Below are 25000 nucleotides of genomic sequence, written 5' to 3'. Positions count from 1 at the left end.
AGCAGGGGTGGGACTGAGCTGCGGCTCTAGCGTCTTATGGATGCATAGAGTAGCGACTCAGGAGTGAGCACGCAGCAGTGCACCAAGGGAAAGCAGTTTTAACTGAGGGCACTGCTCGAGGGGGAGGAGCCAGAGTGCCAGCGGGAGACCCGAAAAGAAGCTCGGGGCAGCTGTGTGCAAAAACACTCAACAAACCAAAGCCCGTGCTTTTCAATCCCTTCCACAAAAACAAGGACAGAAAGAACAACATCGTGTGCACTCTTGTAAGTGTGCCCAGGTGCCTTAGGGAAAGTGTGTCCCCCAACTCCCATGAGAAAGGAAGTTAAAAAATAAAAAATAAAAAAGTGGTCCAGGCACAACTACCAAAAGTAAAGCAGTGCTTAGTGCCTCTCAGCTCTCAGTCCCTTCTGCATGAAGCAGAGGTCACGCACAAAAACACTTGGTGTCCATATCACATACAGCCCATTGTAAATAAAGTGGTAAAGTGGTAGTAAAGTCCTTTTGTTTATCTTGTACCTTCAGGTAAGCCTATATTAAGGTTTACCTGTAGGTACTGTAAAGATCTCCTAAATGTGCAGTTTACAGGATATTTACTTGTGTAGCAGCCAGTGACGTCACTGGTGCATGGGCTCTGAAGAAACAGCATGCTCGTGCTGTTCCTTCAGAGCTCTGTGCTGTAATGTCAATGCGGCTTAGCCAAACTGTCAGAGCCCGTGAACCTGGAAGCCCTGGGAGCGGTGGCAGCCAGCACCCTGAGGCACCCTGTGGACTGTGTTGCTGTTCTGGGAGGTCTCAGGGTGGCAGAGCTTGGATTTGGAAATAATCTGGAACTGACTGCAGGACTTCAAAAAGGTATCTGGTCTAAAGAAAGACTGTCTCGCTCACTGGGTTGTATTCAGAGGAGGCTAGAAGGTGGCAGCTGTCCTGGAGACTTGTAATGACCCTGAATTGATTCCTGGGGACTTTGTGCTTTTCGGATATAATTGCCAGAGGTTGCTTGGACTGAGACTGCTCTGACCGGGTCTCAGATACTGGCCAGTCCCCATTGTCAGCTGTGCCCTGGACTGTGAGCTTAGAGAAGAATGCCCTCCTGTACTGTGCAGTATTCCTGGGATTGCACTGGGTACCAATAGCTGTGCAGTGGTGAGGGAAATCAGATGGCAAAAAAAAAAACAAAAAAACACACACTTGTCCTCACTTGAATTTGAGGCCTTACACTGTCCAATATTCACAGTTGCTTAAACTGGTTCTAAAGTCTTAAGGTTTTCCACCTTCATGCATGCATTCTATGCATGAAGGAGAAAAACCTTCTGTACTGCAGGATCTCCCCCAGCTCCCCCTTATACATACCTGAGCCTGATCTGATCAAGCGGGGTGCACAAGTGCAGCAACTCTAGCTGCCGTTTCCCTCCTCCCTGGGCAGATTGATAGCAGTGGGAGCCATTGGCTTCTGCTGCTGTCAATCAAATGCTGTGCTGAGCCAGCAGGGGGGCAGGGCTGAGACGCCCGCTTTGTGTCAATGGACACAGATAGGGCAGCTCGGGAGCCCCCCCAGAAAGCGGCTTTCCATGGGGGCACCCACCGAAGAGGAGGAGCCTGGAGTGCAAGCGGTGGACCCCAGAAGGAGGAGGATCCGGGCTGCTCTAAGTATACCATGCTTGTTATTTTAGCAAAAAAACAAAGGTTTAATGCTGCTTTAAGGAGAAGATTGTCCTCCCGCAGCCAACTATTTTGGTGTATCCCATGCCCCAACCCCTCTCCTGTTACACGTTTTATCAGCAACAAACAGGAGAAAAAAACCCTAGACTGTTTTTTGAAGCAAGAGTGATTGAATTGTTGTTTGTGTGGCTGGTTGTCACTGTGACAAACGCGGATCCCGACCCCAGCCCGTCTCACCAACTTGTGAAAAAGAACCCACCACTCTCACACCACGCAACAATGCCACTCTCAGATGCAACCTGCACAGAGATTTTCCAGCTTGCGGGACCACAATCTAGATGCCAGCAGCCTGAGAGAGATTGTCACTGGGTTAGGTTAATTAGCAATGAACTCTTAAAAACGCCAAACTGCCACCAGATAGCTTTGGGCCCATCAACCCTTCACAATGTTAGCAAGAACAAATGTGAATAAACAACACACACACACAGTCACCACCAGTAGTGTATTTTGGATTTGTGCTGCCCTAGGCAAGACTAGAATCAGGCGCCCCCCCCCTCCCCCTTTCTAAATGTGTCCCTCCCCTTCCTTTTTATGATCCACCCCTTAATCTGTAAACTTCACCCCTTCCTCTTTAGGCTCTGCCACAGGAGACGGTCAGAGGCTGCGGACAGAGGCTGCGGACAGGGATACAGGCGACGGTCAGAGGCTGCGGACAGGGATACAGGCGACGGTCAGAGGCTGCGGACAGGGATACAGGCGACGGTCAGAGGCTGCGGACAGGGATACAGGCGACGGTCAGAGGCTGCGGACAGGGATACAGGCGACGGTCAGAGGCTGCGGACAGGGATACAGGCGACGGTCAGAGGCTGCGGACAGGGATACAGGCGACGGTCAGAGGCTGCGGACAGGGATACAGGCGACGGTCAGAGGCTGCGGACAGGGATACAGGCGACGGTCAGAGGCTGCGGACAGGGATACAGGCGACGGTCAGAGGCTGCGGACAGGGATACAGGCGACGGTCAGAGGCTGCGGACAGGGGTACAGGCGACGGTCAGAGGCTGCGGACAGGGGTACAGGCGACGGTCAGAGGCTGCGGACAGGGATACAGGCGACGGTCAGAGGCTGCGGACAGGGATACAGGCGACGGTCAGAGGCTGCGGACAGGGATACAGGCGACGGTCAGAGGCTGCGGACAGGGATACAGGCGACGGTCAGAGGCTGCGGACAGGGATACAGGAGACTACAGAGAGGAGATGGTCAGCCGAGCCCACCTGAGCACTGCTGAGCCCGATGCCCCCGCCCGAGCACTGCCAACCCCAATGGTCCCTGCTCGAGAACTGCCGAGCCCGTCCCCCTGCCTAAATCTTGCCTCCCTCCAGAGCCTTGCCAAGCTCTCCCGCCCTGGCAGGCCCTAGTCCCTTCTGTCTGGAGCAGCGCCGCCCTGAAAAATGCTGCCCTAGGCAAACGCCTAGGACAGATATGGTCCTGGTCACCACAGACAGGTATATTCAGTGGATTATTCTATACAGCAGCACTCTTCAAGAGACAGGGATTATTTAGTTAAAATTATCGCTAAGGCTTTTAATGCAAACACGTTTCAAAATAGGGTTTAACTACTTCAAGTCCGGACACTTTTACCCCCTTCCTGTCCAGGCCAATTTTCAGCTTTCAGCACTGTCACACTTTGAATGACAATTCAACACTGTACCCATATGAATTATTTTAGCATTTTTTTGAGACAGATAAAATGTTATTTTGGTAGTATTTATTCACCACTGGGATTATTTTTTTTGCTATATAAATGAAAAAGTCCAAAACTTTTTTTTTTTTTTTTAAGTGTTTTTCTTTTTTTCTGCAAATAAATAATCTTTCTTCATAAATCTTGGCCAAAATTTATTCAGTTATCTTTTTGTAAAGAAAAAAAAAATTAGTTTATAACCAAAAATTATTTAAAAGGAAAAAAAAAAATTTACATTTTATTTTTTTTTTTTTTAAACAAACTGTCACCCTAGCAGTACAGTGTCACCATAGTGACACTGTACTACATGTGGGGTGTTTTTTTTTTTTGTTTTACACCGATTGCTTTTACACCCATAAAAGCAATCATTTCTCTCTCTCTGGCTGCATTCTTGCAGCCATTGAGAAATACTGTGCGAGCTGTGATTGGTCACAGCTTGTCACATGGCACAAGGTTGTTGTGAATAGCCTTGTACCACAAGATCTCTGTGGTCATTCACAGATTTCACACGCAGTATGTAATGATGTCAGAAGTGACATCGTGCTTACTACTATTCATGTGATCACTGATTGGCCAATGTTTATGAACAGCAACCCGCTCCTGCACTGTTCCCGTTCGGCTGTTTATATACATGGGCCTGACGGGAAGTGGTTAATAAGGAAAAGGTCAAATGGTGCAATTAAAATATTTACAGAAAAGGAAGTTATAAAAAGAACAATAACGCAACAGAGAAATAAAAAGGAAATGAAAATGGAGAATACTTGCAAAGTCCTGGTTTTAGCAGAATCCAATCGTCCAAAGCAAAACCTTTGCCGTGGTTCTCTTGGGTGTTCCTGGGTTGATGTTAAAACGAGAGCTTCTGTAACAGGTCCTGCCAGTCCCTTTTCTATGATATCAAAGGGGTGTGACAGAGACCATCTGACAAAATGTCCGGTTTAAGGGATGGGTGATGGGAGGGCACCACGTTGATGACCAACTCCCAAATACAATCTTATACATATTCAGATTTCTGAATATGGACCATTTACACTCGGTTACCATGCAAATTATTGTCCAGCATGAATTTAGAATACAGATATGACAGATCTCAGATATCTATTTTTCATAGGAGGGGTGTGGAGGCCTAATCCACTCTGGAACCTCCTAGCATAGGAATATGTGGGTTCCAAATGCTATCCCAATAACTGATTAAGGTGAATTAGCAATTAAAAATCATGCTGAAGTCTTAGAATCTTAGCTCATAAGCGGTCTATCTGAAATGTGTATTGCCTATTTTCTTCTGCTGAGCTACTTACGACTGCGATTCTGTTAGTTCTTCTAATTGCTCAAGCTTGCAAGGGTGACAATTTTATTAGGTTCTACAGACTGGAATGGGGGATTGAGCTAATGGAGAAGTCTGTGCGTCTGATCAATGGATTGATAAAGTCCGAGAATCAGTTAACAGTTTTTTACTGTGCCAGACAGAGAGAACACAGGTATAAAATTGGGAAAACCTGCAATTGTTGGCTGACTGGAGAAAGCCACGATTTGCAGTATTTAGCATTAATCTACCAGCGGTTCATAATAAAAAAAACCCATCATATTTATATATCTATATTTATCTATATATCTATCTATACTGTATATATAGATATATCTACATTTATCTATATATATCTATCTTGAAGACCAGGGGTCTCCAAACTTTCAAAACAAAAGGGCCAGTTTACTGCCCTTCAAAAAAAAACTTTAGGGGGGCTGGACTGAGGCCAGCTGGAGTAGAAAATACCCTGACATTGGCAGGAGTTAAAAATGCCATAGGCTTGATGGTCAGTGGGAGGAAAAAAATTACATCATTGGTGTTCCTGGGAGGAATAGTGCCCCATAACTGGTGTCAGTGGAAGAATTAGTTCCCCATCTCTGGTGTTAGTGGAAGGAATTGTGTCCCATCATTGGTGTCAGTGAGAGGAATAGTGCCCCCATATGCCAGATAAAGGCAAGCAAAGGGCCACATCCAGACCCATGTTCAGGACCAACAGAGATGAAGAAAACATGTCTACTTTCTAAAGAATACTAGCAAATAATGATTCATAATTTTTGTCAGGGATTAGCCCGTTGGTCAACTTCTTTCTTTTTTTTTTTCCTTTTTTGAGCAGGATAAACCCACAGTCTAAGAAATTCTGTGTCTCTCAGTGGACAACAAAGAAAGCCCATTTACAGCTTCATGCAAGTGTTCAGCAGTGACATGATCAGGGGCGGAGCAGTTGCACATACAAGAAAAATCTGAGTGGATCCAGAAGATGACTCCAAACATAAAAAAAAATTGCAGAATTTCAAAATTTGACAGTGATGGATTCAGTACCAAAAACAACAGGAATCTTCCATTTAAACGTTTTTCATAACAGGAACACTCACCCCACGTTCCTTATAGCTGGAGGCAGAGGGCTCCAAAATGACTGAAGAGCGTATCAAACGAACGGCTTTTCCGTGACGTTTTTTTGCTTGAAGCAATAAATAGCTGGCCGTTGTATGGTCATAATTCCACTGCAACATAACCAATTTATGAATAAGGATTTGTAAGACAAGACAAAACAAAAAGATATAAAGCAAACAAGACAAAGCCATCATGGTTTTATCTTCGGCGGAACCCTTTTCATCACCTGAATAAAAATAATAAGACCTGTGATTTTGTAGGTGAATGAGACAAGAATGTCTGTTCCAGTGCACTGATCTGGCCCCCAGGTGGGTTAATTAGGCAGGAAACCAAGGCAACTCTTTCATTTAGCCATCACAAGCACTTTGAGGGTGAAGAGCACCTAGGGATGTTACAAAAGGCTTCGGACTTAATTTTTCTTTTTATACACCTATCGGGAATAACTTTTTACCCACAAGCTAAGCAGCCTAAAAACAACAGATGCTTTATTTTATTTAGAACACTTGGACTCATACAATGGGGGAAAAAAAAGTTTAAATATACAAGCAAATCATTAAACCAAAGACCAGAGTGCCATCTAATGGAAACTGATCAGTGAATCTTTGTTTATATGGAAAATCAGAGTTACGGATAGCAAAGTTCTATTGATACATCCCTGAGGCCAGTATAAGACAGGGAATTACCTCAGATATCAGGTTTGACATGCTAGGTTTACTGTGCTTGAAGTAAACTGACATCTCTGTAATACAGTCTTCATCCATGTAGCCAAGCTAAAGATAAAAAGAGATTAGAAAGAAAAAAAAAAAAAAAAAAGGAAGAAGATTAAAAGGCTTGAAAGAAACTAACCCTTAAGATGCACTTACACCTGTAGAATTTTGTTTAAACCGGAAAGGATCAAATTTATTCTTCCTAACATTTGATGGTGCTTTCATGAACTTGAATAACTTCAAACAAAATGCAGCATTGCAAGGAAGCTTTCCCACCCACCAACGCTAATATTTGTATGTCATTGCTCTGTAGAAACTTGTCACAGATAAGGAACACCTTACATTGGATTAGGAACCCTCTCCAGGCTACAAGTGGGAATGGGCTACAAGTGGGAATGGGCTCCAGGTGTGCAGGGGAGTTCTATTAACGTGGCTGTGAATGGGGAGCCAGAGACATTATACGACCAGCAAGGATGTTCTTAAAAAAAAAAAGTGTCTCCATTTGTGTGACCAGTCCAGTGCTGCCTCCTATCTAAGCTGCAAAGTGAAACAAAAAACAAGAAGTGTGAATCCCATCATGGGGGTAGACACTCAGAACAGTTGACGCGTTTCGAAGGCCATGCCCTCTTCATCAGAGCTACTGATGGAGGACTTGGCCTTCGAAACGCGTCAGCTGTACTGAGTGTCTACCCCCATGATGGGATTTGCGCTGGCTCATCTTTGAAGTCCCTTTGAGGACTACATGCCTGATTTTATTCGCGGTTTGACAGTACCATTCTTCAATTAATAAATTTGGTTACTGAGGTAATGCGCAAGGTTGGTGCGCTTCTTGTTTTTTGTTTCATTTTGCAGTATCGGTCGGGCTTCCCCAGCCTTGTTTGGAGCTGCACAACCTTTAAATACACTGGTGATAGTTTTTTTCTGGTTTTGGTTCCATCTACTCGCCACCAGTCTGGGTCCTAGAGCGCTGGAGAAATCGCATCTGTCCTATCTAAGCTGGTCATGAGGATATGCTCGCCCCCTCCTTATACATTGCAGGACTGATAATGTGATTTGATGATATCGAGAGACCACCCACAAGCCAGAGCTTTGGGGAGAAGAGAATAGCGTTTGAGCCTAATAGAATGGGATACTGGACAAGTAATAATGGACAGTTCCTAGACCCCTTGTGTTTAGCTTTAATCTCTTGATTGTCGGGAGCCACCTCAGACTAAAAACGCACCCAGCAAAAGTAAGGCTGCGCTATAACAATTCAAGAGTTGAGATTCAGATTACAAATGTCAATTTGTGTTTTACTTTAAGTGCAATCCGTTAACTTTATGCCTTCAAATTCATTTGAAAATGAGCAAAACAGCATCTGGATAGTTTCCTGTATTTTAGAAGGCACGTAAAAGGCTATCCAAGTGTCATAAAAACTCACAGGGCATTTACTGTACCATTCCACAGGACAGTTATACCCTTGCATAAGCCAAGGATGGTTTAAAAGATGCTTCACAGAAATCCTCTTCTTGGGATCCACCTACAAAACAAACAAACAAAAAGTATACAATTACCTTGCATGGGTGTTAATCATACCATTACAGCCCATTTCAGGTTGCTTAAAGAGGGCCTTTACCACTAAGTTGCCATTGTTCTCTTCCTCCACCTAGCCTCTAACTATTTTACTATTGGAAAAAGCAGTATAACGTTCCAGGAAGCTGCTCAGGCTATGTCATGGGAATATGCTGCTGATTGATGAGATCCCTAAATGTAAGCACTACTAATAAATGTTCTATACTTCCTATACCACACTACATGGGCTTCTTTTTCTATTAATGAAGATGGAGTTATAAGATGTTTGCCTAAGGATTGGAACCCCATCTGTAACATATTGGAGTCCAGGGAGTGACTACAACACTGGAGTGAGAGTCCAGGGTGTACTCTGTAAAGGCTTGCTATTACTCTAATGAGGGTAATTGTATGCATTTCAGCTTTATAGAAGTGTTCACAATTTATATAATTTTATTTCATTTGTTTTATTGATTTAATTTTATTTAAATTTATTTTTGGTTTGTGAGTGTACACTGATTGTTCACATTTATAAATATTTATTTATAGTGTACACTGAGTGATTTCACGATTCACGTGTTGCTCGCGATTTGAATCTTGTTTTGATTCATTTTGCACATATTTTGTTAAGTATATACTTATTGTTTGGCAAAGTATATACCAGTTGACATTGAAGGTAATGCAGTATTTAGTTTTTCCATTTTTTGGAGGTACACACCTTATCCGGATTTATGGGGATGTTGAAGTTGGACACAAAGGATTAATTTATTTGGACTTTAATTTTGGTTTTCAAACATTGACTGGCACAAAAAAGGTTTTTGTATAATATAATTTACTTTCAAGGGTGAAAGTGTGACTTTTTGGACTCTCGGATTTTACACAGGGTATTTTTTGTGCAATATTTATTTATCTTTGGATACCAAATTAATTTATTTATTATTGCATGTCAATCAAGGTCTTATTATTTTGCATAACTCTACTACAACATAATTACTTCCTTCCTTAAACGGCATCTTTTAGCGCAATAATTTTAACAACTATGTAAAAACATTTTATTAGGAACTTGCCAACCTTGAACAAAGTTATATTTGATGATGGCTATAATCAATATAAAAGACAATATATCCTTGCAGAAAAACACATACCTGAAGCATTTGGCTAAGAAGCAGCACACTGCCAGGAGAAAGCCATTTTGGGATGTCATATTTTCCCCTCTGCAGAATGTAAGACAAAAACAACTCTGTGAAACTGCTAAGAGTTCAATTTAATTACACAAACTGGATTTAAAGACACATGGTTCCTCAAACTGCATAAAACATTTAGTCGTCGTTGCACTAATCCAATTTGGTACTGCCTTCTTAAAAGAAGCATATAGAGGAGCTTGTAACTACATACTTATTAGGAGTCAGACGTTAAATAAGGAGGTCAAGTAAGAGTCCGATTTACAGCCCAGAAACTTGCATTTTTAGAAGGGGAGCTTAGCAATAGCAGCCTCCATATTCCATGGACAGGTTTACTTTAAAGCAGAACCAAAAACACATTGATTTAACCGGTTTCCAAAACATTACATTTAAAGCAGATCTATAATCACCTTCACTCCACCGCTGTGGTTACCCAGAGCTCCCCATCAGCCACTGGCTTCTGGGTACTGATCTTCAGCCATTTTCATTGGCTGGTCCAAGATTTTGTCTCTCACGCATGCATAAGTTTATTTATCTCTGCAAACAGGCAGGTAAGAAGCTTTAATACAGAAGAGACATAGTATGTCTCTTCTGCAATAAAAGCCCTGCCTGTTCATCAACTTTTTTTTTTGCTTACTAAAGTTCCACTTTGAGGCATGCCTTGAATTATACTACAGTTACTAGTGTGTTTATGTTAACCCTCAACCAGAGAGTTAATCCATCGAATGGCTGGTGTCATAACTGGTCATAGATGCAGCACCATGGCAGCTGCAAATCAAACACTAAGATGGCAGCTTCCTTGATTGTAACGTGTAGGAGGTTTGGATCCGCTTTAACCACTTCAAGTCTGGACACTTTCACCCCTTCCTGTCCAGGCCAATTTTCAGCTGTCAGCGCTATCACACTTTGAATGACAATTGCACGGTCATGCAACACTGTACCCATATTAATTTTTTAGCATTTTTTTGAGACAGATAAAACTTTGGTATTTATTCACCACTGAGATTTTTATTTTTTGCTATATAAAATGAAAAAGTCCAAACATTTTTTTTTCAAAGTGTTTTTCTTGTACAATTTTGCAAATAAATTTCTTCATAAATCTTGGCCAAAATGTATTCAGTTATCTTTTTAGTAAAGAAAACCCAAAATAACCCAAATAGTGTATAACCAAAAACTATAACTTAACATTTTTATATTAATTTGTTTTGTTTTAACATAGCGACACCCGAGCAGTACAGTGACACTACTACTTGCGGGGGTGATGAGGTTTTTTTTACACTGATTGCTTTTACAGCCTTTATGGGTGTAAAAGCAATCATTTTTCCTTCTCTCTGGCTGCATTCTTGCAGCCATTGAGAAATACTGTGAGCTGTGATTGGTCACAGCTTGCCACATAGTACAAGGCTGTTGTGAATAGTCTTGTACCATTTGACTCTGATCATTCACAGATTTCACCAGTAGTAAGCAATGTCAGGAAGTTACATCTTGCTTACTACTATTTATGTGATCACTGATTGGCCAATCAGTGATCACATGAATCAGGACCTCACACAGAGGTCCTGTACAGCGATCGGTGCTCCCAGGGAGCGCGCACAGGCAGTTAATGCGGGGGGCCATTTATAAACTGCTTCGGCTCTGCTCCCATGTGGCCGTTTATGTACATGGGCCAGACGGGAAGTGGTTAAAGCAGTAGTAAACACCATATGATCACTTGTACCTACAGGTAAGCTTGTAATAAAAAAAAAGCTTACCTGTAGATTCAATGAAGATCTCCTAAATGCACACCGTTTAGGAGATATTCTCTATTTCTGCAGCTGGTGATGTCACCGGCGCATGCGCACAGTGCTCAGATTGAAGGCATAAAGAGCATGCTGTCAATCCAGAGCACTGTGCCGTGAATCTTCAAGCATATATGCAGGAAGGATGTTATCATGGCTCAGTCATTCAAGCGGCCAGAGCCCATAAACGTGGAAAGAAAACCGGGTGAAGATGAAGGTCCTGCAGTGCATACTAGCACATGCAATTATCTTGAAGGGGGACTTTTTTTTGAGGGGGCCCAGACTTAACTACCACTTTAAAGCCATTGGAAAAAAAGGTTGGGTCTAGTGAGTGTTTTTAAACAGTAGATCCCCTATACTATGGAAGATTATACTGCTTATATTTTGACTTCCCTGGTTCCTCCCATCAGCAAGCTCATAAAAATGTTTAAACATTAACATAACTTAAAGATCCAGTGAAGGTCATATCGGTTTCTTGGTGCATCTCTATGCAATGTAGGCAGATTGTGGCTGATGGGAGGGACCAGCAGGGTGCTCCACATTGTTAAACATAGCACCCTCTGTGTACTCCTCTCAAGAACCCTCAGCGCTGATGCAAGCAGTAAACTGGCAGTTATGCAAGTATCTAAATTCCTTAATTTTTAGTCTTTAGTCTGGAGGAATGGGCATTTCTAAACATACTATCTTTGCATGCCGACAACCCCCTAAGTAATAGCTTCATTACTGAAAGAACTGAAATCAAAAGAATGACAGACTGGAGAGGAAAGTGATAGTTGATGCCGGATGTCCACCAGAAAGAAAATAAACCAGAAGCTGCCGTGCTGCAACTTCTAATGCAGAAGTTTACAGTGTTCAGTGAATCAAACGAAGTGTTCAACCACACAGAAGGATAAAAGCCACTTGTTCAGTGCATGCAGCCAATGGCTACAGCGTTGATCTGTGTAGACCAAAGGTAAGATTAGAATTCAGACGTGGGCCCCTTTCACACTTGCAGACTGTTCGTTTCATCAGTTCAGTCACGTTTTTTCAAAGAAAAAAAACGGATAATTTTTCATCAGTTTACATCAGTTTTTTACATCCACTTAACCACTTGAGTCCCGCAGCCATTAGGCCTGAAGATTAAAACCCAACAAAATTATATTTTTTTTGAAAGCAGACACCCTAGAGAATAAATCTGTGGTAGTTCCAAAAAAATATAATACCCTAGATTTTCCATAGGTGATACTTTAGAAGCCTCTACAGGACATTAGTTTAGCATTCTCCATGAGTTCTGGTGCTGAAATTATTGATCTCACTCTGGCATGCATGGTGCTACGTAACGTGTGTAGCACAAATGCTGTTTTTTTTGTGTAGGAGACCCAACAATTGCATTTTTGAATTTTTTTTTTTTAAATTTAGTTTTTATTGGGTTTTAAAAGGCATACAAAAAGTTGCATAGAGTTTGTAGTAACAGTCACAAATCAACAGAAGAAGAAAGAAAACAAGTTCATCGATGAAATGCAGATACATAGAATGTCAGTGCATAACAGTGGATTAGCTAAAAGCAACAGACATCTGAATAGACACATCGGAAATGTAAAGATCCCATGGTTCCCACACTGCCTCAAAAAGAGGGACAAGACTAGCATGCATAGCAGTGAGGTACTCCCATTCTTCTAATCTCAGCAACAAGCCTAACCAATTCCTACAATGTAGGAGGTGTAGTAGAAAGCCAATGCATGGGAATGGTTCTCCTGGCCACTGTTAGGACATAAGAAGATATTTTCTTGGCATGTTTGGAGAGGCCTGGAAAAGGTAGGCCCGGTAAAAAGTGGATGGAGTCAAATGGAATGTGGACCCGTAAAAGTAGCCGCAAAAGACTAAAGGACCTCTCTCCAAAAAGGTGCAATGTATTGGTAAAGCCAAAAAATGTGGAAGAGTGCCAATTTACTCACCACATCGCCAGCAGACATGAAGAACTTCAGGAGTCTTGTACCAGAACATCAAAATCTATTAAGTATTTTCTTTATATACCACACATATAGAAGATCTAGAGTCAGCCTCCCAAATCCTACTCCATTGATCTAAGGGAATATCCTGGTGAAGGATTTGGGGCCACTTTCGCATGTAAAGAGGTGTTTCAGTAGAATGGGGTCAAGTGTCTTGAAGTAACTTATAGATAGAGGAGATTAAGCCCCAGTTGGTATGGACCCTGAATGCAGATGCGTTCGAAAAGAGTAGGCATCTCTAGGGTCAGGGAGGGAGTCTTGGTGAAGAAAAAGTGCCGTATCTGAAGGTAAACACAGTACTGATGAGGAGGCAGGCGTGAAGTTTTCTGTAACTTGATAAAAGGCCTAAGCTTTCGAGTCACTGGGTGGACCAGATGTCGTAGTTGGAATAAATTGGCTTTAGCCCAGGGGCTAATACGGGCCGGGGTCAAACTATCAGGAAGACTAGGATTAAGGATGACATTGGTCAGAGGTGAACAAGAAGAGGACAGGGCAAGTCTACCCCTACACCTCCCTCCATATAGAGAGCGTAAAAAGCATTGGCCCAAGCAGTAGATGCCTATAGAAGATTTCAATGTTGGTCATAGATCAGAGTAACAAGAGAACAAGGGTGCAATGGGCATAGCTCCAGCCATTCAATCTCAGACCATTTGATAAGGGGATGCTAAGAAAACCAGGAGGTGAGACTACGGAGGTGGGTAGCTAAAAAGTACAACACAAGATCTTGAGCCCCCAGACCTCCCCTAGATCATGGTGAGAAAAGAACTGAGCAGGCAATGAAGTGATATTTGCTATGCCAAACAAAAGTGGAGGAAAGATTTCTGAAGGGAACGGAGTTTGGACATAGGGAAAGGGACAGGAAGCGTTTCAAACAAATACAAAAGTTTGGGCAGTATAATCATTTTCTGTACATGAATCCTTCCGAGAAAGGAGATGACCAGGTTGTCCCAAAATTTTAAAGATTGAGAAATAGCGTGAAAAGGTGTGTGTGTGGGGGGGAGGGGGGGGGGGTAATTGGCTTCATAGAGAGAAATCGTAAGAGGTAAGGTTGGTACCCAATTATAGCAAGGAATGGGGGCACCAGCAATAGGGATAATTTGACTTACTGTAAGAGACGATAGAATAGTAGGGGGTATGTGGAGCGGTAAAGCTTCAGTTTTAGATATAAATGTTGTGTATAGGCAAGCGCTGGAACCATAAAGCAGCTAGCACAAAGGTAAAAGGTAACAACTCCTTGTGGATAAAATATAAATGTGCAGCGCTAAAATAAATGAATGATATAGTGAAATAATAAAGTGCAATGCTAATCTGACATATAGCAACAAAAAATACTCAGCGGAACAGTCAAGTGCAGCATATAAAAAGAAACCTATAAAATGTCAATAAATCATTCAATGAGTGTGGAACAGTAAAGAGCAGAATGTAAAGTGGAAATAAAGTGTGTATGTATGTATATATATATATATCTATCTAGATCAGCGAAGTATGAACTAAAAATGTAACTGCTTCTGAATCCAACTGACATGCATTGTTATACTGTTCAGAGGGAACTTACCATTATTTTCTTATACAATACCATTACATTGTCATCATCAAAGGGAAGGTATCCACACATCAGTGCGTACATAAGCACACCCATGCTCCAAATATCGGCCTAAAAAATGGCAACAGAATTAGTTGAATTTTATTTTTAATACATGTGATTATTATACAGGGTTTATATAGCACCAACAGTTTGCACAGCGCTTTACAAAATTAAGGTAGAAATTATAGTTACAATACAATTTGGTAGAAGAGGAAACAGAGGGCCTTGCTCGTTAGAGCTTACAATCTAAGAGGAAGGGTTGATTGATACAAATGGTAATAGCTGTGGGAGAGATGAGCTGATGGAGAAAATAAATGGCGGTTTACTAGGTTGAAGCAGGATAGGCTTCTTTAACCACTTACCTACTGGGCACTTATACCCCCTTCCTGCCCAGGCCAGTTTTCAGCGTTGTCGCACTTTGAATGACAATTGCGTGGTCATGCAACACTGTACCCATATGAAATTTTTATCTTTTTTTGAGACAGATGGAGCTTTCTTTTGGTAGTATTTAATCACCTCTGGGTTTTTTATTTTTTGCTAAACAAACCAAAAAACTGAAAATTTAAAAAAAAAAAAGTTTTTTCTTAGTGGTTATAAAATTTTGTAAGTGATTTTTCGCCTTCACTGATGTGCGCTAATGAGGCTGCAGTGATGGGCACTGATAGGTGGCACTGAGGAGGCACTATTAGGTGGCACTGAAAGGCAGCACTCATATGGCACTGATAGGAGGCACTGAAAGGCAGCTCAGATGGGCACTGATATGTGGCATTGATGTGCACTGGTAGGCACTGATATGTGACATTTATGTGGCACTGGCAGGTGGCACTGCTGAGGCTACACTGATCATCAGTGCCCTGATGATCAGTGTACATGTCCCCTCCGAGGAATACGGATTACGAGCTCTCCTCGCCTCTCGAGCTGTCAGAGTGACAGCTCGTGGTGAGAGAAATGCCAATAACCGGCATATCCCTATTGACATGTGAACAGCTGTGATTGGACACAGCTGATCACATGACCGAGCCGACATCTTTGGCTCTTTCCGTTGATCGGTGATCCGCTTCGTCCGGGGGACACAGCACACCACCGATCGCCGCACTGCGCATTCCTGGAGCCGTGCATGCGCAGTTAGAGTGGGAGGACGTCATATGACGTCCTCCCAGAACGAAAGAACCGCCTGGCACCCGTCATTACCTTATATGGCAGGCGGTTAAAGAGAAAAGGTTTTCAGGGATCATCTAAAAAGGTGGATAGATTAGGAGACAGCTTGGGGTAGGGAGTTCCATAGGATGGGAGAAGCTCGGGAGAAGTCCTGGAGGCGCGCATGGAAGGAGGTGACATGAGGTGACATGGGAACTAGAGAGCAGGTGGTCTAGGGAGGATCGAAAAGAGTGGTTTGGTTGATATTTTGAGACCAGGTTGGTGATGTAGCTGAGGGCAGAGTTGTAGATGGCTTTGTAAGTTGTTGTTAGTATTTTGAATTTTATTCATTGGGTGAGTGGAAACCAGTAGAGGGATTGGCAGGGAGGGGTAGCAGACACTGAATAGTTGGTAAGGTAGATGAGCCTGGCAGCAGTGTTCATGATGGACTGGAGGGGGGATAGCCTATGTAAAGGTAAGCCAATGAGGAGGGAGTTGCAGTAGTCGAGGCGTGAGATAACCAGGGAGGGAATTAGGAGCTTTGTGGTATCATTGGTTAACAATTGGCATATTCTGGAGATGTTGTGAAGGTTTAGGCAGCATGATTTGAACAGGGATTGGATGTGGGCCTGAAAGGATAGTTCAGAATCCAGGATTACCCCTAGCACTCTGGCATGCAGGGATGAGTTGATAGCGGTGCTATTGATCCTGATCGAGAAGTCAGGGGAAGAGGCACGTGGGGGGGAAATATTATGAGCTCAGTTTTGGATAGATTGAGCTTTAGGAAGTGGTGTGACATCCAGTCTGATATGCCTGTTAGTAAATCGGTGAAACGTGAGGAAGCAACTAGTGATCAACTAGTTTTTCCCAACAGCTGCAAGATTAAATGTCTTTCTCCAAATGTAATATTCCAAGGTATAGATGCAGGAGTGTGGCTAATACAGGATACACTAATGTGATTAATACATGATATACTCCCAATATGGACTTGAGGGGTGGAGAGTGTTAGAGTGGGTATATATACACTGCTATGGAAATTCAGTGCCTTGTCTGCTGCTGATCACATCTGGTGTAACCAAACAGGTTGGATGGGGCTAGGCCAGGGGTGGGCAAACTTTTTGACTTGAGGGCCGCAATGGGTTCATATATTGGACCCAGGGGCCGGACCAAGAGTAGATGAATGATGTGTATGTGTCATCCATATTAAGTATAGTAATATTCCCCCATAGTAAGCATAGTAATTCATCCCCCATATAGTAATTCATCCCCCATATAGTAATTCATCCCCCATATAGTAATTCATCCCCCATATTAAGTCCCCCCTGTGTCAATTCACTACCTTTGCTCCGCGCGTTCCTCTCGCCGTGTTCCCGCGCCGTTCCGGTGTAGCATGAAAATCTGTCTCCTATGAGGATCTGTCCCCCACGACGTATCTGCGCATGTGCCAGTTTCAGGCATTAGCAGCCGATCGGCGATCTCCGGCACATGCGCAGATACGTCGAGGGGATCAGATCCTCATAGGAGACAGATTTTCATGCTACACCGGTCTTCAGGGCGGACTGTGAGAGGAGCCTAGCTCCCCTCGCGTTCGTCACGCTGCCCCGCCTACACACATCCTGACAGCCATCCTGACAGTATCACGCTCTGCGGGCCGGATTAAAAGGTCCGCCGGGCCGTAACTTGCCCATTGCTGGGCTAGGCACTGTACTACTGATACACACTTAAAAGGAGTCTGTATATACTGTTTGTGATATGAGAGATTGACTAGATTTGTGATATTTGTAGCACATGAGAGACGTTACTACAGGTTGTTTATCAGGCGTGCCGAGGTTAGGCACTTGCTTTTTCAGTACAGCTTGTTGTTACCTTTTTATTTTTGTAAAGTTACATAGTGTTTTGGTGCTTTTCCTAATGGATCCATGAGGGAATAGTAAAGGAACCTGGAAGCCATCCATCTTCCTGCCCATCTAGTATTATTATAAAGCCTTGTTTGAACATCTTCTAATGAGAGGTCAAATAAATCTCTTGAATGATCCTGACCCAATGGGAATGCATTTTAAAAGTGTGAAGAACCAGCACTTTATAAGAGTGGATTTTCTGCACATTTCTGGGCCAAATGGACCCTAATATGGCTATGGACTTTCTCTGTTTCTATATAAAGTTGGTTATGCACCTGCATTTTATAGCACTGGCAAAGGTTATACACAAAGAATTTTGCAATGTTTGTTTTAATCATCACCGAATCAACTTGTGGTTTTATCACTGACATACTGTATGCATTGTTTTATTGATTTGATAAGCATTTATGTAGTAAGTCCGTTACGCAATTTAATCTTCCTGTGAGCGTGGTCTCTTGAGCGTTGTACAGGATGTTTTAGTCCCAATAGAATATTTAAACAGAAGCTTTGTTTGGGAGAAGGGATTGTAGGGTGCGCAAAAATTTTGGGAGTGTTTGCATAGATCTGATGGTGGTTGTAGAGTTAAGCCAACCTTACACAGATCAAAATTAGGTCACTTCAGCAGGGACTGGCAAATTTCAATTCATGTATGGGCAGGGTGGTTGTACAGAAGTCGATTTACTGATGGACTTCTGTACAACCGCCCTGTGGGAAAATTTCTACTCGATCAGCACCGCTGATCAGCGTATTCTGACTGCAGGGAAATTTGCCCACTGTCAGAATACAAAGGCTCAGCAGGGAGGATTCCCCCTTCCACCTCAAATACATGGATGGTGGGATAGAGTGTTTTTTTTTCTTTTCATACAACCTGCTGGTTGAAAAAATTTTTTTTTCTTAAATGCATCATCCATGAGCTGCCTAACACTAACAGCTGTTCTAAAGGGTATGTAAAGGAAAGCTGTTCTAAAGGGTATTAAAGTAAGATGACCAGATTAACTCTTAGTCAGCACAGATCTGTATATCCCTGTGTGGGCAACGTCAATATCTTGGATTCTCCTCCTTTTTAGAGAGATACTGAACAGCTGCTCTAGAGGTAGTGAGCGATATTGCCCATACCAATGAATTATGTACCTGCCTAGCTTTCTTTGTTACTGAACCAAAAATGATGTTATCCTAATAAAGACCAGTGGCCTCTGTAATTGTAACCTCACCATCTAATGTCAGACATCAGAGGCAGACAAAGAGGCAACAATACCTGCGCTGCACTGAATATAGTGACACACAGCTATAGCTACTTAATGTTGACCATATCATAAGCCAAAGAACTAGCTTCACTCGACCCAAGTAAGAAAGTAACTAAGTCTCTGCTTATCCCATCAGCTATATCAAATCCTAAATAGATACAGTCACAGTTCAGTATGTTAGTCTTCTTAAAAGCCTCGTAGCCCTGCTTAAAAGACAAAAAAAAAAAAAGAAGCTAGAAGTGACTGCTCTGTGTTGTCCTGAATAATAGTTATATAACAAGGGAACTTGTCAGAAGATCACTATATACTCTGCAATTACCAACTTGGTTTCTAAAGTTCTGGAGGTGTCATGGAGACATTCAGTTTGAGAAAAAAAAAAAAAAGCAGGTTTAACAATGGAAGTTCCCATATTACTATTGTGAATGGATTCTCTTTAGGACTTTTAAGTACCTGCTTCAATTCGCTCAGATAGAGGAATCACATCAGTCCTAAGTCATTTACATCTTGGACAAATCCTAAAGCCACTGCTCTTTGTGTTAATCATATCAAATGCTAGCAGTGCTTCCTTTGGCTTGGCCAGGCAATCCGTAAACTACAGCTTTTGGTGGCAGCCATAGGAAGCATGAAGCTGAATCTCTGCTTCAGCCAGCTGGGTTAGAGAAACCAGCCACTAACTGGGCACTGCACATAATGTCAACCATATTAAAGGCTTTGACTTGCTCAAAACAACCACAGTCTCCCAGCCCACTGCTCACAACAAAAAAAAAAAAAAAGCAAATAGCCATCTGTCTATAAACCGCTTACTCAGATTGAAAGAAGCCAGCCTTAAAGTAATAGAACCAAGTCCCTTTCAAGGGACAAAAAATACCATGGCGACAGAAAAATAAAAAGCTCCACAAAGCAGCAAGCTTTCTCAGAACAAAAACTGAAAACCTTTTCTGTTCTACAAAATCATTGCAATGTTAGGTCTACCCAAACTTTCTTTTTTTTTGTGAATTTTAATTAAAGTGGTTGTAAAGGCTCAATGGTTTTTACCTTCATGCATTCTATGCATGGAGGGAAAAAAAGAAACACAAAAAACCTTCTGCGTGCAACAGCCCCCAGTACTTACTCAAGTCCCATCGCGATCCAGCTATGTGCACGAGAGCCTCTGCTCTCCCTCCTCATTGGCTGAGACAGCAGCAGGAGCCATTGGCTTCTACTGCGGTCAATCACAGCCAGTGGGCAAATGAGAGAGATGGGGTGGGGCTGAGCCCCAGCTGTGTGTGTGAATGGACATGCAGCAGCTCGGGAGCAAGCCTGCTTGGGTGCCCCCATAGCAAGCTACTTGCTCTGGGAGCACTCGGCAGGAGCGCTGACGGGGGACGCAAGAAGGAGGGTCGGCACTGGCTCTGCACAGAGCAGGCAAGTATGACATGTTTGTTATTCTTTTTTTTAATGCCTATAATATCACTAAGTTAAAACCAGTCAACTTTTCTTGTTAAGGTGAATTCTCCAAACTGGGAAGAATTTTTTTTTTTTTTTAGTAAATAGGACAGTTAAAGTCGAGAATCTGTCAGATTTATTGGTCCCTATACTATCCAAATGAAAAAAAAAAATGTGGATGTCTACTAAACACGAGACCTTAAAACCAACATTTTAATAGATCAAATAACTAGCGCTATAATTGAAAGATCACTAATGAAACAGCATGGAAATATAGGGTACAAAAATTAAACCATGTTGCATAGTTCATCAGGGTTCCTACCCACTGGGACATGTCCTGTGAATCCATTACCATTTTAAAGGCACAAAGCTTGAAAACTGGAGACTATTAATGAATGTGCTTTAGACACTGTAGACAAAGAAAATATTTGAAAAACCAAAACACTAAAGGAAAATCAACATAGTAATATTAATTTCACCTCAGAGCCAATATAAGCTTTTCCTTGTACCAGTTCAGGGGCTGCATATGCTGGACTACCACAACAGGTCATTAGGTGATAATCCATTCCACCCTACATAGGAAAAATAAAAATGCACAATAAAACCCCAAATTTCTTAAACCTTTTGCATATTAAAGCAAGCTAGCTGAAATGGTGAAGAGAGTTTTTTTTAAAGATTACTGAACTCATAATTAAAAACAAGCATCTACAATAAGTTGTTGATTAGCTCAAAAATATTTACCAGAATCCTGGAAGACATATGCCTTATGTAAAAGTTCAGTTGGATTTTCAGTACAGATTTACTACCAGGATGCTTTGACTTTGTACAAAAGCAGTACCGAAAACTTGATCATAAAAACAGAGGGGGTTTGACCCATGTCCTCCAATGGTCTCCCAGAAAAGGCATTTATACTGAATAAAAATACAAAAATCTTGTATTCTCTCTCCTCTATGAGGGTCACATGAATTCTTTCATTATCAGGTCCCCAAAAGGAGTCCCAACTGAGGAGGGGAGGAGGAGGGGAGGAGGAGGGGGGGGGGGGAGGGAGGGAAATAGCCAAATTGCTTAAATTTCCAGGATGTTGTTCAGGAAACAGAACTTGTTGAAGAACCAATCCCTTGTACCAACAGGGTGTTCAGGACTTGTCTCCAGTCCAACAGACTGCCAACTGTCATGAAGATTTGCCAAAAGATGCAAAGGAAGGATTTCCCCCTACTCCAAAGCCAGATTCTTGAGCCACCAAGCTAAAGACAATCTGGTCTTCATGACAAACAGTCATTCTGTCTGGAGATTGAATCAAACTTGTCCTGTAACAGAATGTCGCAATGCAGAGGTCTGGAGTGAAACCTGACAAATGAACTGCCTCATGGGAGGCCACCATCAGGCCTAGGCCTCCCATGAAAAGCAACTCTTCCTGGACCGGAGACCTCTAACAAGAGACTGAAGGGTCTGCAGTTTCTTCTGTGGAAAGAACACTCTGCCCTCAACAGTGTCCAGGACTAGACCCTGATAGAGCAAACAATGAGTCAGTCACAGCAATGATTTCTATAGGTTTAAAGGTTCATCTAAACCACTAACGACTGAACAATTACACACATGTTCTTCAACAGAGCCAGTGAGTCCAAGTATCCCCCAATAGGGATGCCAAGAGAGCACAGCAGGGCTAATACTGGGGCCAACACCTTGGTTAATATCTGAGATAGAGACAACAGACCGAAAGGTAGGGCCACAAACTGTAGTGCAGGGGCTATACAGCAAAGAATTAATCACTGATGCGCTGGAAAGATGAGGATGTGAATATAAGCATTCCTGATGTCCACAGAAACCAGGTTTTCCTGCTGAAGGGATGCAATGCCATATTTGGTGGATTCCACGCAGAATTTCTGGACCAGAATGACCGCATTACCTTGGGTGTGGGAATGGTAAACAGATTGGAAGAAAACCCCTGAAACTGTTCTGCCACAGAACTTGGGCAATGTCACCTGAACTCAGAAGGCCCGAAAGTGCTCGAGCAAGATCTGTCAAACTGTGCAGTGACAGGTTGGAGGTGAAAACCTGAGGGGACAGAGCAAAACTTCTAGTTTGTAGCCGTTACAGTAGAACTATAGAGAAAAAAACAACAACTTTGTTTTTCACTTTGGCTAGTGTAAGGGAAGTTTGCCCCAATGGGGAGAAATACCTTCACTTCCTGCCCCATAGCCCAAACAGGAATTGAGGGAAAATCCCTACAAATTAAAAAGGGAATTACTGGAGGACCCCCAGGTCACTAGAACTAGTGTCTCCATTGGAAAATTTCCTCTCTATTACTTTGCTGGGGACAACCCAAAATGTTGGGTTTTTACTTTCACTTTCAATGATAATGGTAAACAAGACAAATAGAAAGGGTGGATCTCCCTAATTGGGATACAGACAGCAATAAAAATTGACAAGTGTTCTAATCCATCTCCTCTCTGTCCAAAACTAAAAAAAATTTTTCCCTTTAGTTATACTTTAATCACAAATGGTTAACAAATAACCCTTAATTCTAGAAAGTGGAGGTCCATCTTCATGCCAAGGAAGGCTTCACTGAGGACAAGGCAGACAAAGGGGGAGAAGACTTTGTAGTCTGTTCCTTAAGCTTCTTCCCCTGAATAGATGGGTGCTGTTGCCTCCAGTAGCATCCTAGATAATTGTTTAAGATCCAGAGATTGTTCCTCGAAGGCCGTGCAGATCAAACATATGCAGTCTAGCATTATAGCCAAGCAGCCCTATGTACCAACCATAAGACACATGCAGGAAATTAGAGCAGAGGTTTCCAGCAACCAAAAACAACTGAAGCTTCGTGCTACAGGCATCAGCTTTAGGCATTCAACAAGCAAGGTGTCAACTGCAGCAGCTATTATATCTTTTAAATAAATTGGCCAATCAAACATGGTTTGGCAAAATAAAGTCAAAGTCAGGATGGCAAAAGGGCCTGCCACAAAGAACAACACCCTAGAAATATCTTTCAACCAATTATCAGTTAAGTTCTTGACAAAAAAAAAAAATTAGACATCCCCAAACGAATACAAGGCTTGTAAATGATTATGGGGGAGCAAACAGCTTATGAAGCTGCAATAAGCTGATGCATAGACTCAATGAAAGGGCCGGTACAGCATGAAGTGTCTGTTATGCACCTGGTGCCACTCTGAGCTGCATGCAGGCAGACTATGTAAGAGAATGCAGACACACGAGCTGTATGGATCCACCCCCACAGCCCAGTTTGACAGGTGTGCAGAGACTGGTTGCATGGCCCTCAATGCAGGCATTGTGTGTTTGGGGCCACACACAGGCCCCTGCACTGTGCAGGTGAGCCCAAAAAGCCGCTGCATCTGCATTCACTCACACAGGCTGCCTGCATGTGTGCCAAGCACATAAATGCCTCTGTGTCCATATGAATGGGGTTTAAGAGGTAAAGCCTCAGATACTCACAAAACCTGAAACTGCTGTCTGGGAAGTGCCCCACGCCAAACACTTCCCCAGAACGTTGCTGCCAGGCTATCCCTGCAATAAAAGGGGTTCCTGACAATGTACTCCAAAAGTCACGCAGAGGATGACCATGTCAGATAGCTGAAACTGAAGAGCAAAAAAAGAGTACTAGCCAAAATTAGGTCAGTCTTTATCACAGCTAAAGAAAATACTGCATATCCATCCTCCTAGAACGTTAGGAAAAAATGGGCATGCTGGTAGTGGGAGACGTTATCCTGGGAAATCATACAGTTGATTTGCCAGTGTCCAATCCTCCTGGGGGAGGCAGTGTAACCCAAAAGGTTAAAGGCTTCCTGTGTCCCTCATTGAACAAGAATGAAATCAGAGGGGTACCTACCAAACTCTAAGGACTCTTAACTCTTAATGACCCGTAAATTCAACCATTACCACTATAGGGTTCATGGATGATGAGACTCTTCTATTCAGTTACATTATGTTATTCTTATGTAACTTATGTGTGTTAATAGCAACCAGATTTCTCTGTTCTTTATACAAACGTTGCTGGAAAGATGAAATGTAATATTTTTAAACATGAATTTGAATGGTTTATAAAAAGGCACTCAGGAGAACTGAATATCCAGACTGTTACGCCTAACCTCTAAATTGCATACACATACAGTGTATTTACCTCCTCCTCCATCCAAGGCCTACACGTTTTGCAAGTAAAAGCATTTTCTTTATATTAAACTATGAGTGCAGTAAAATATGTGCATATTTAACTGTCCTAGAAAATGCATTTAGTTACATTTTATTATAAAAGCAGCCCAACCCCCGCCCCCACACCCTTTACAGGCTATATTACGGAAATATCTTGCTATATTCTACAGAAGGATAAAATTAAGATGAAGACTAAAGATCTGTTGTCTGCTGCAATTATTATAAGTAACAGAAGAGGGAGCAAAGGCCTGCAAATGGAAAGAAAAAAAACAAGCAAGTCCTAGCAGCCTGTGTCGAGACGACGTTGCATGCAAGAAAAAGCACAACACACCACATGAAACTAGGAAACAATACACATGCAGAGAGCCCTTGTATACCTTTGGCTTTGCACAGAGACCAAAGTCTATTAACTTCAAGTTCTGATCTTCATCAATAAGGAGATTTTCCTACAAAATAAATAAATTAAAATAAAACTATGCATTGTTGTCACAAAGCCTTTTATAAGCAATGAAACAGAAAAAAAAAAAAATCTTAA

At 42.3% G+C, this 25000-nt stretch overlaps 1 protein-coding gene across 1 annotated transcript in view; it reads right to left on the bottom strand.

Moving 5' to 3' along the window:
• MELK (maternal embryonic leucine zipper kinase) overlaps positions 1–25000 on the bottom strand; it is a 132294-nt gene that overhangs the window by 21432 nt on the left and 85862 nt on the right. Inside the window, exons 6-12 of the mRNA XM_089670896.1 lie at positions 24843–24911; positions 20781–20873; positions 14568–14666; positions 9211–9279; positions 7938–8036; positions 6494–6580; positions 5792–5920 (exon numbers count right to left, since the gene is read on the bottom strand). Coding sequence (XP_089527022.1) covers positions 5792–5920; positions 6494–6580; positions 7938–8036; positions 9211–9279; positions 14568–14666; positions 20781–20873; positions 24843–24911 — 645 coding nt within the window. The remainder of the gene's footprint in view (positions 1–5791; positions 5921–6493; positions 6581–7937; positions 8037–9210; positions 9280–14567; positions 14667–20780; positions 20874–24842; positions 24912–25000) is intronic.

The sequence above is a fragment of the Staurois parvus genome, unplaced genomic scaffold, assembly GCF_062004578.1.
Source record: "Staurois parvus isolate SC_StPar_1 unplaced genomic scaffold, SC_StPar_1.0 ptg000096l, whole genome shotgun sequence".
In the NCBI taxonomy this organism is placed as follows: Eukaryota; Metazoa; Chordata; class Amphibia; order Anura; family Ranidae; genus Staurois; species Staurois parvus.
The sequence above is the reverse complement of the archived record's forward strand: the minus strand, read 5'-3'. Positions and strand labels throughout refer to the sequence as shown.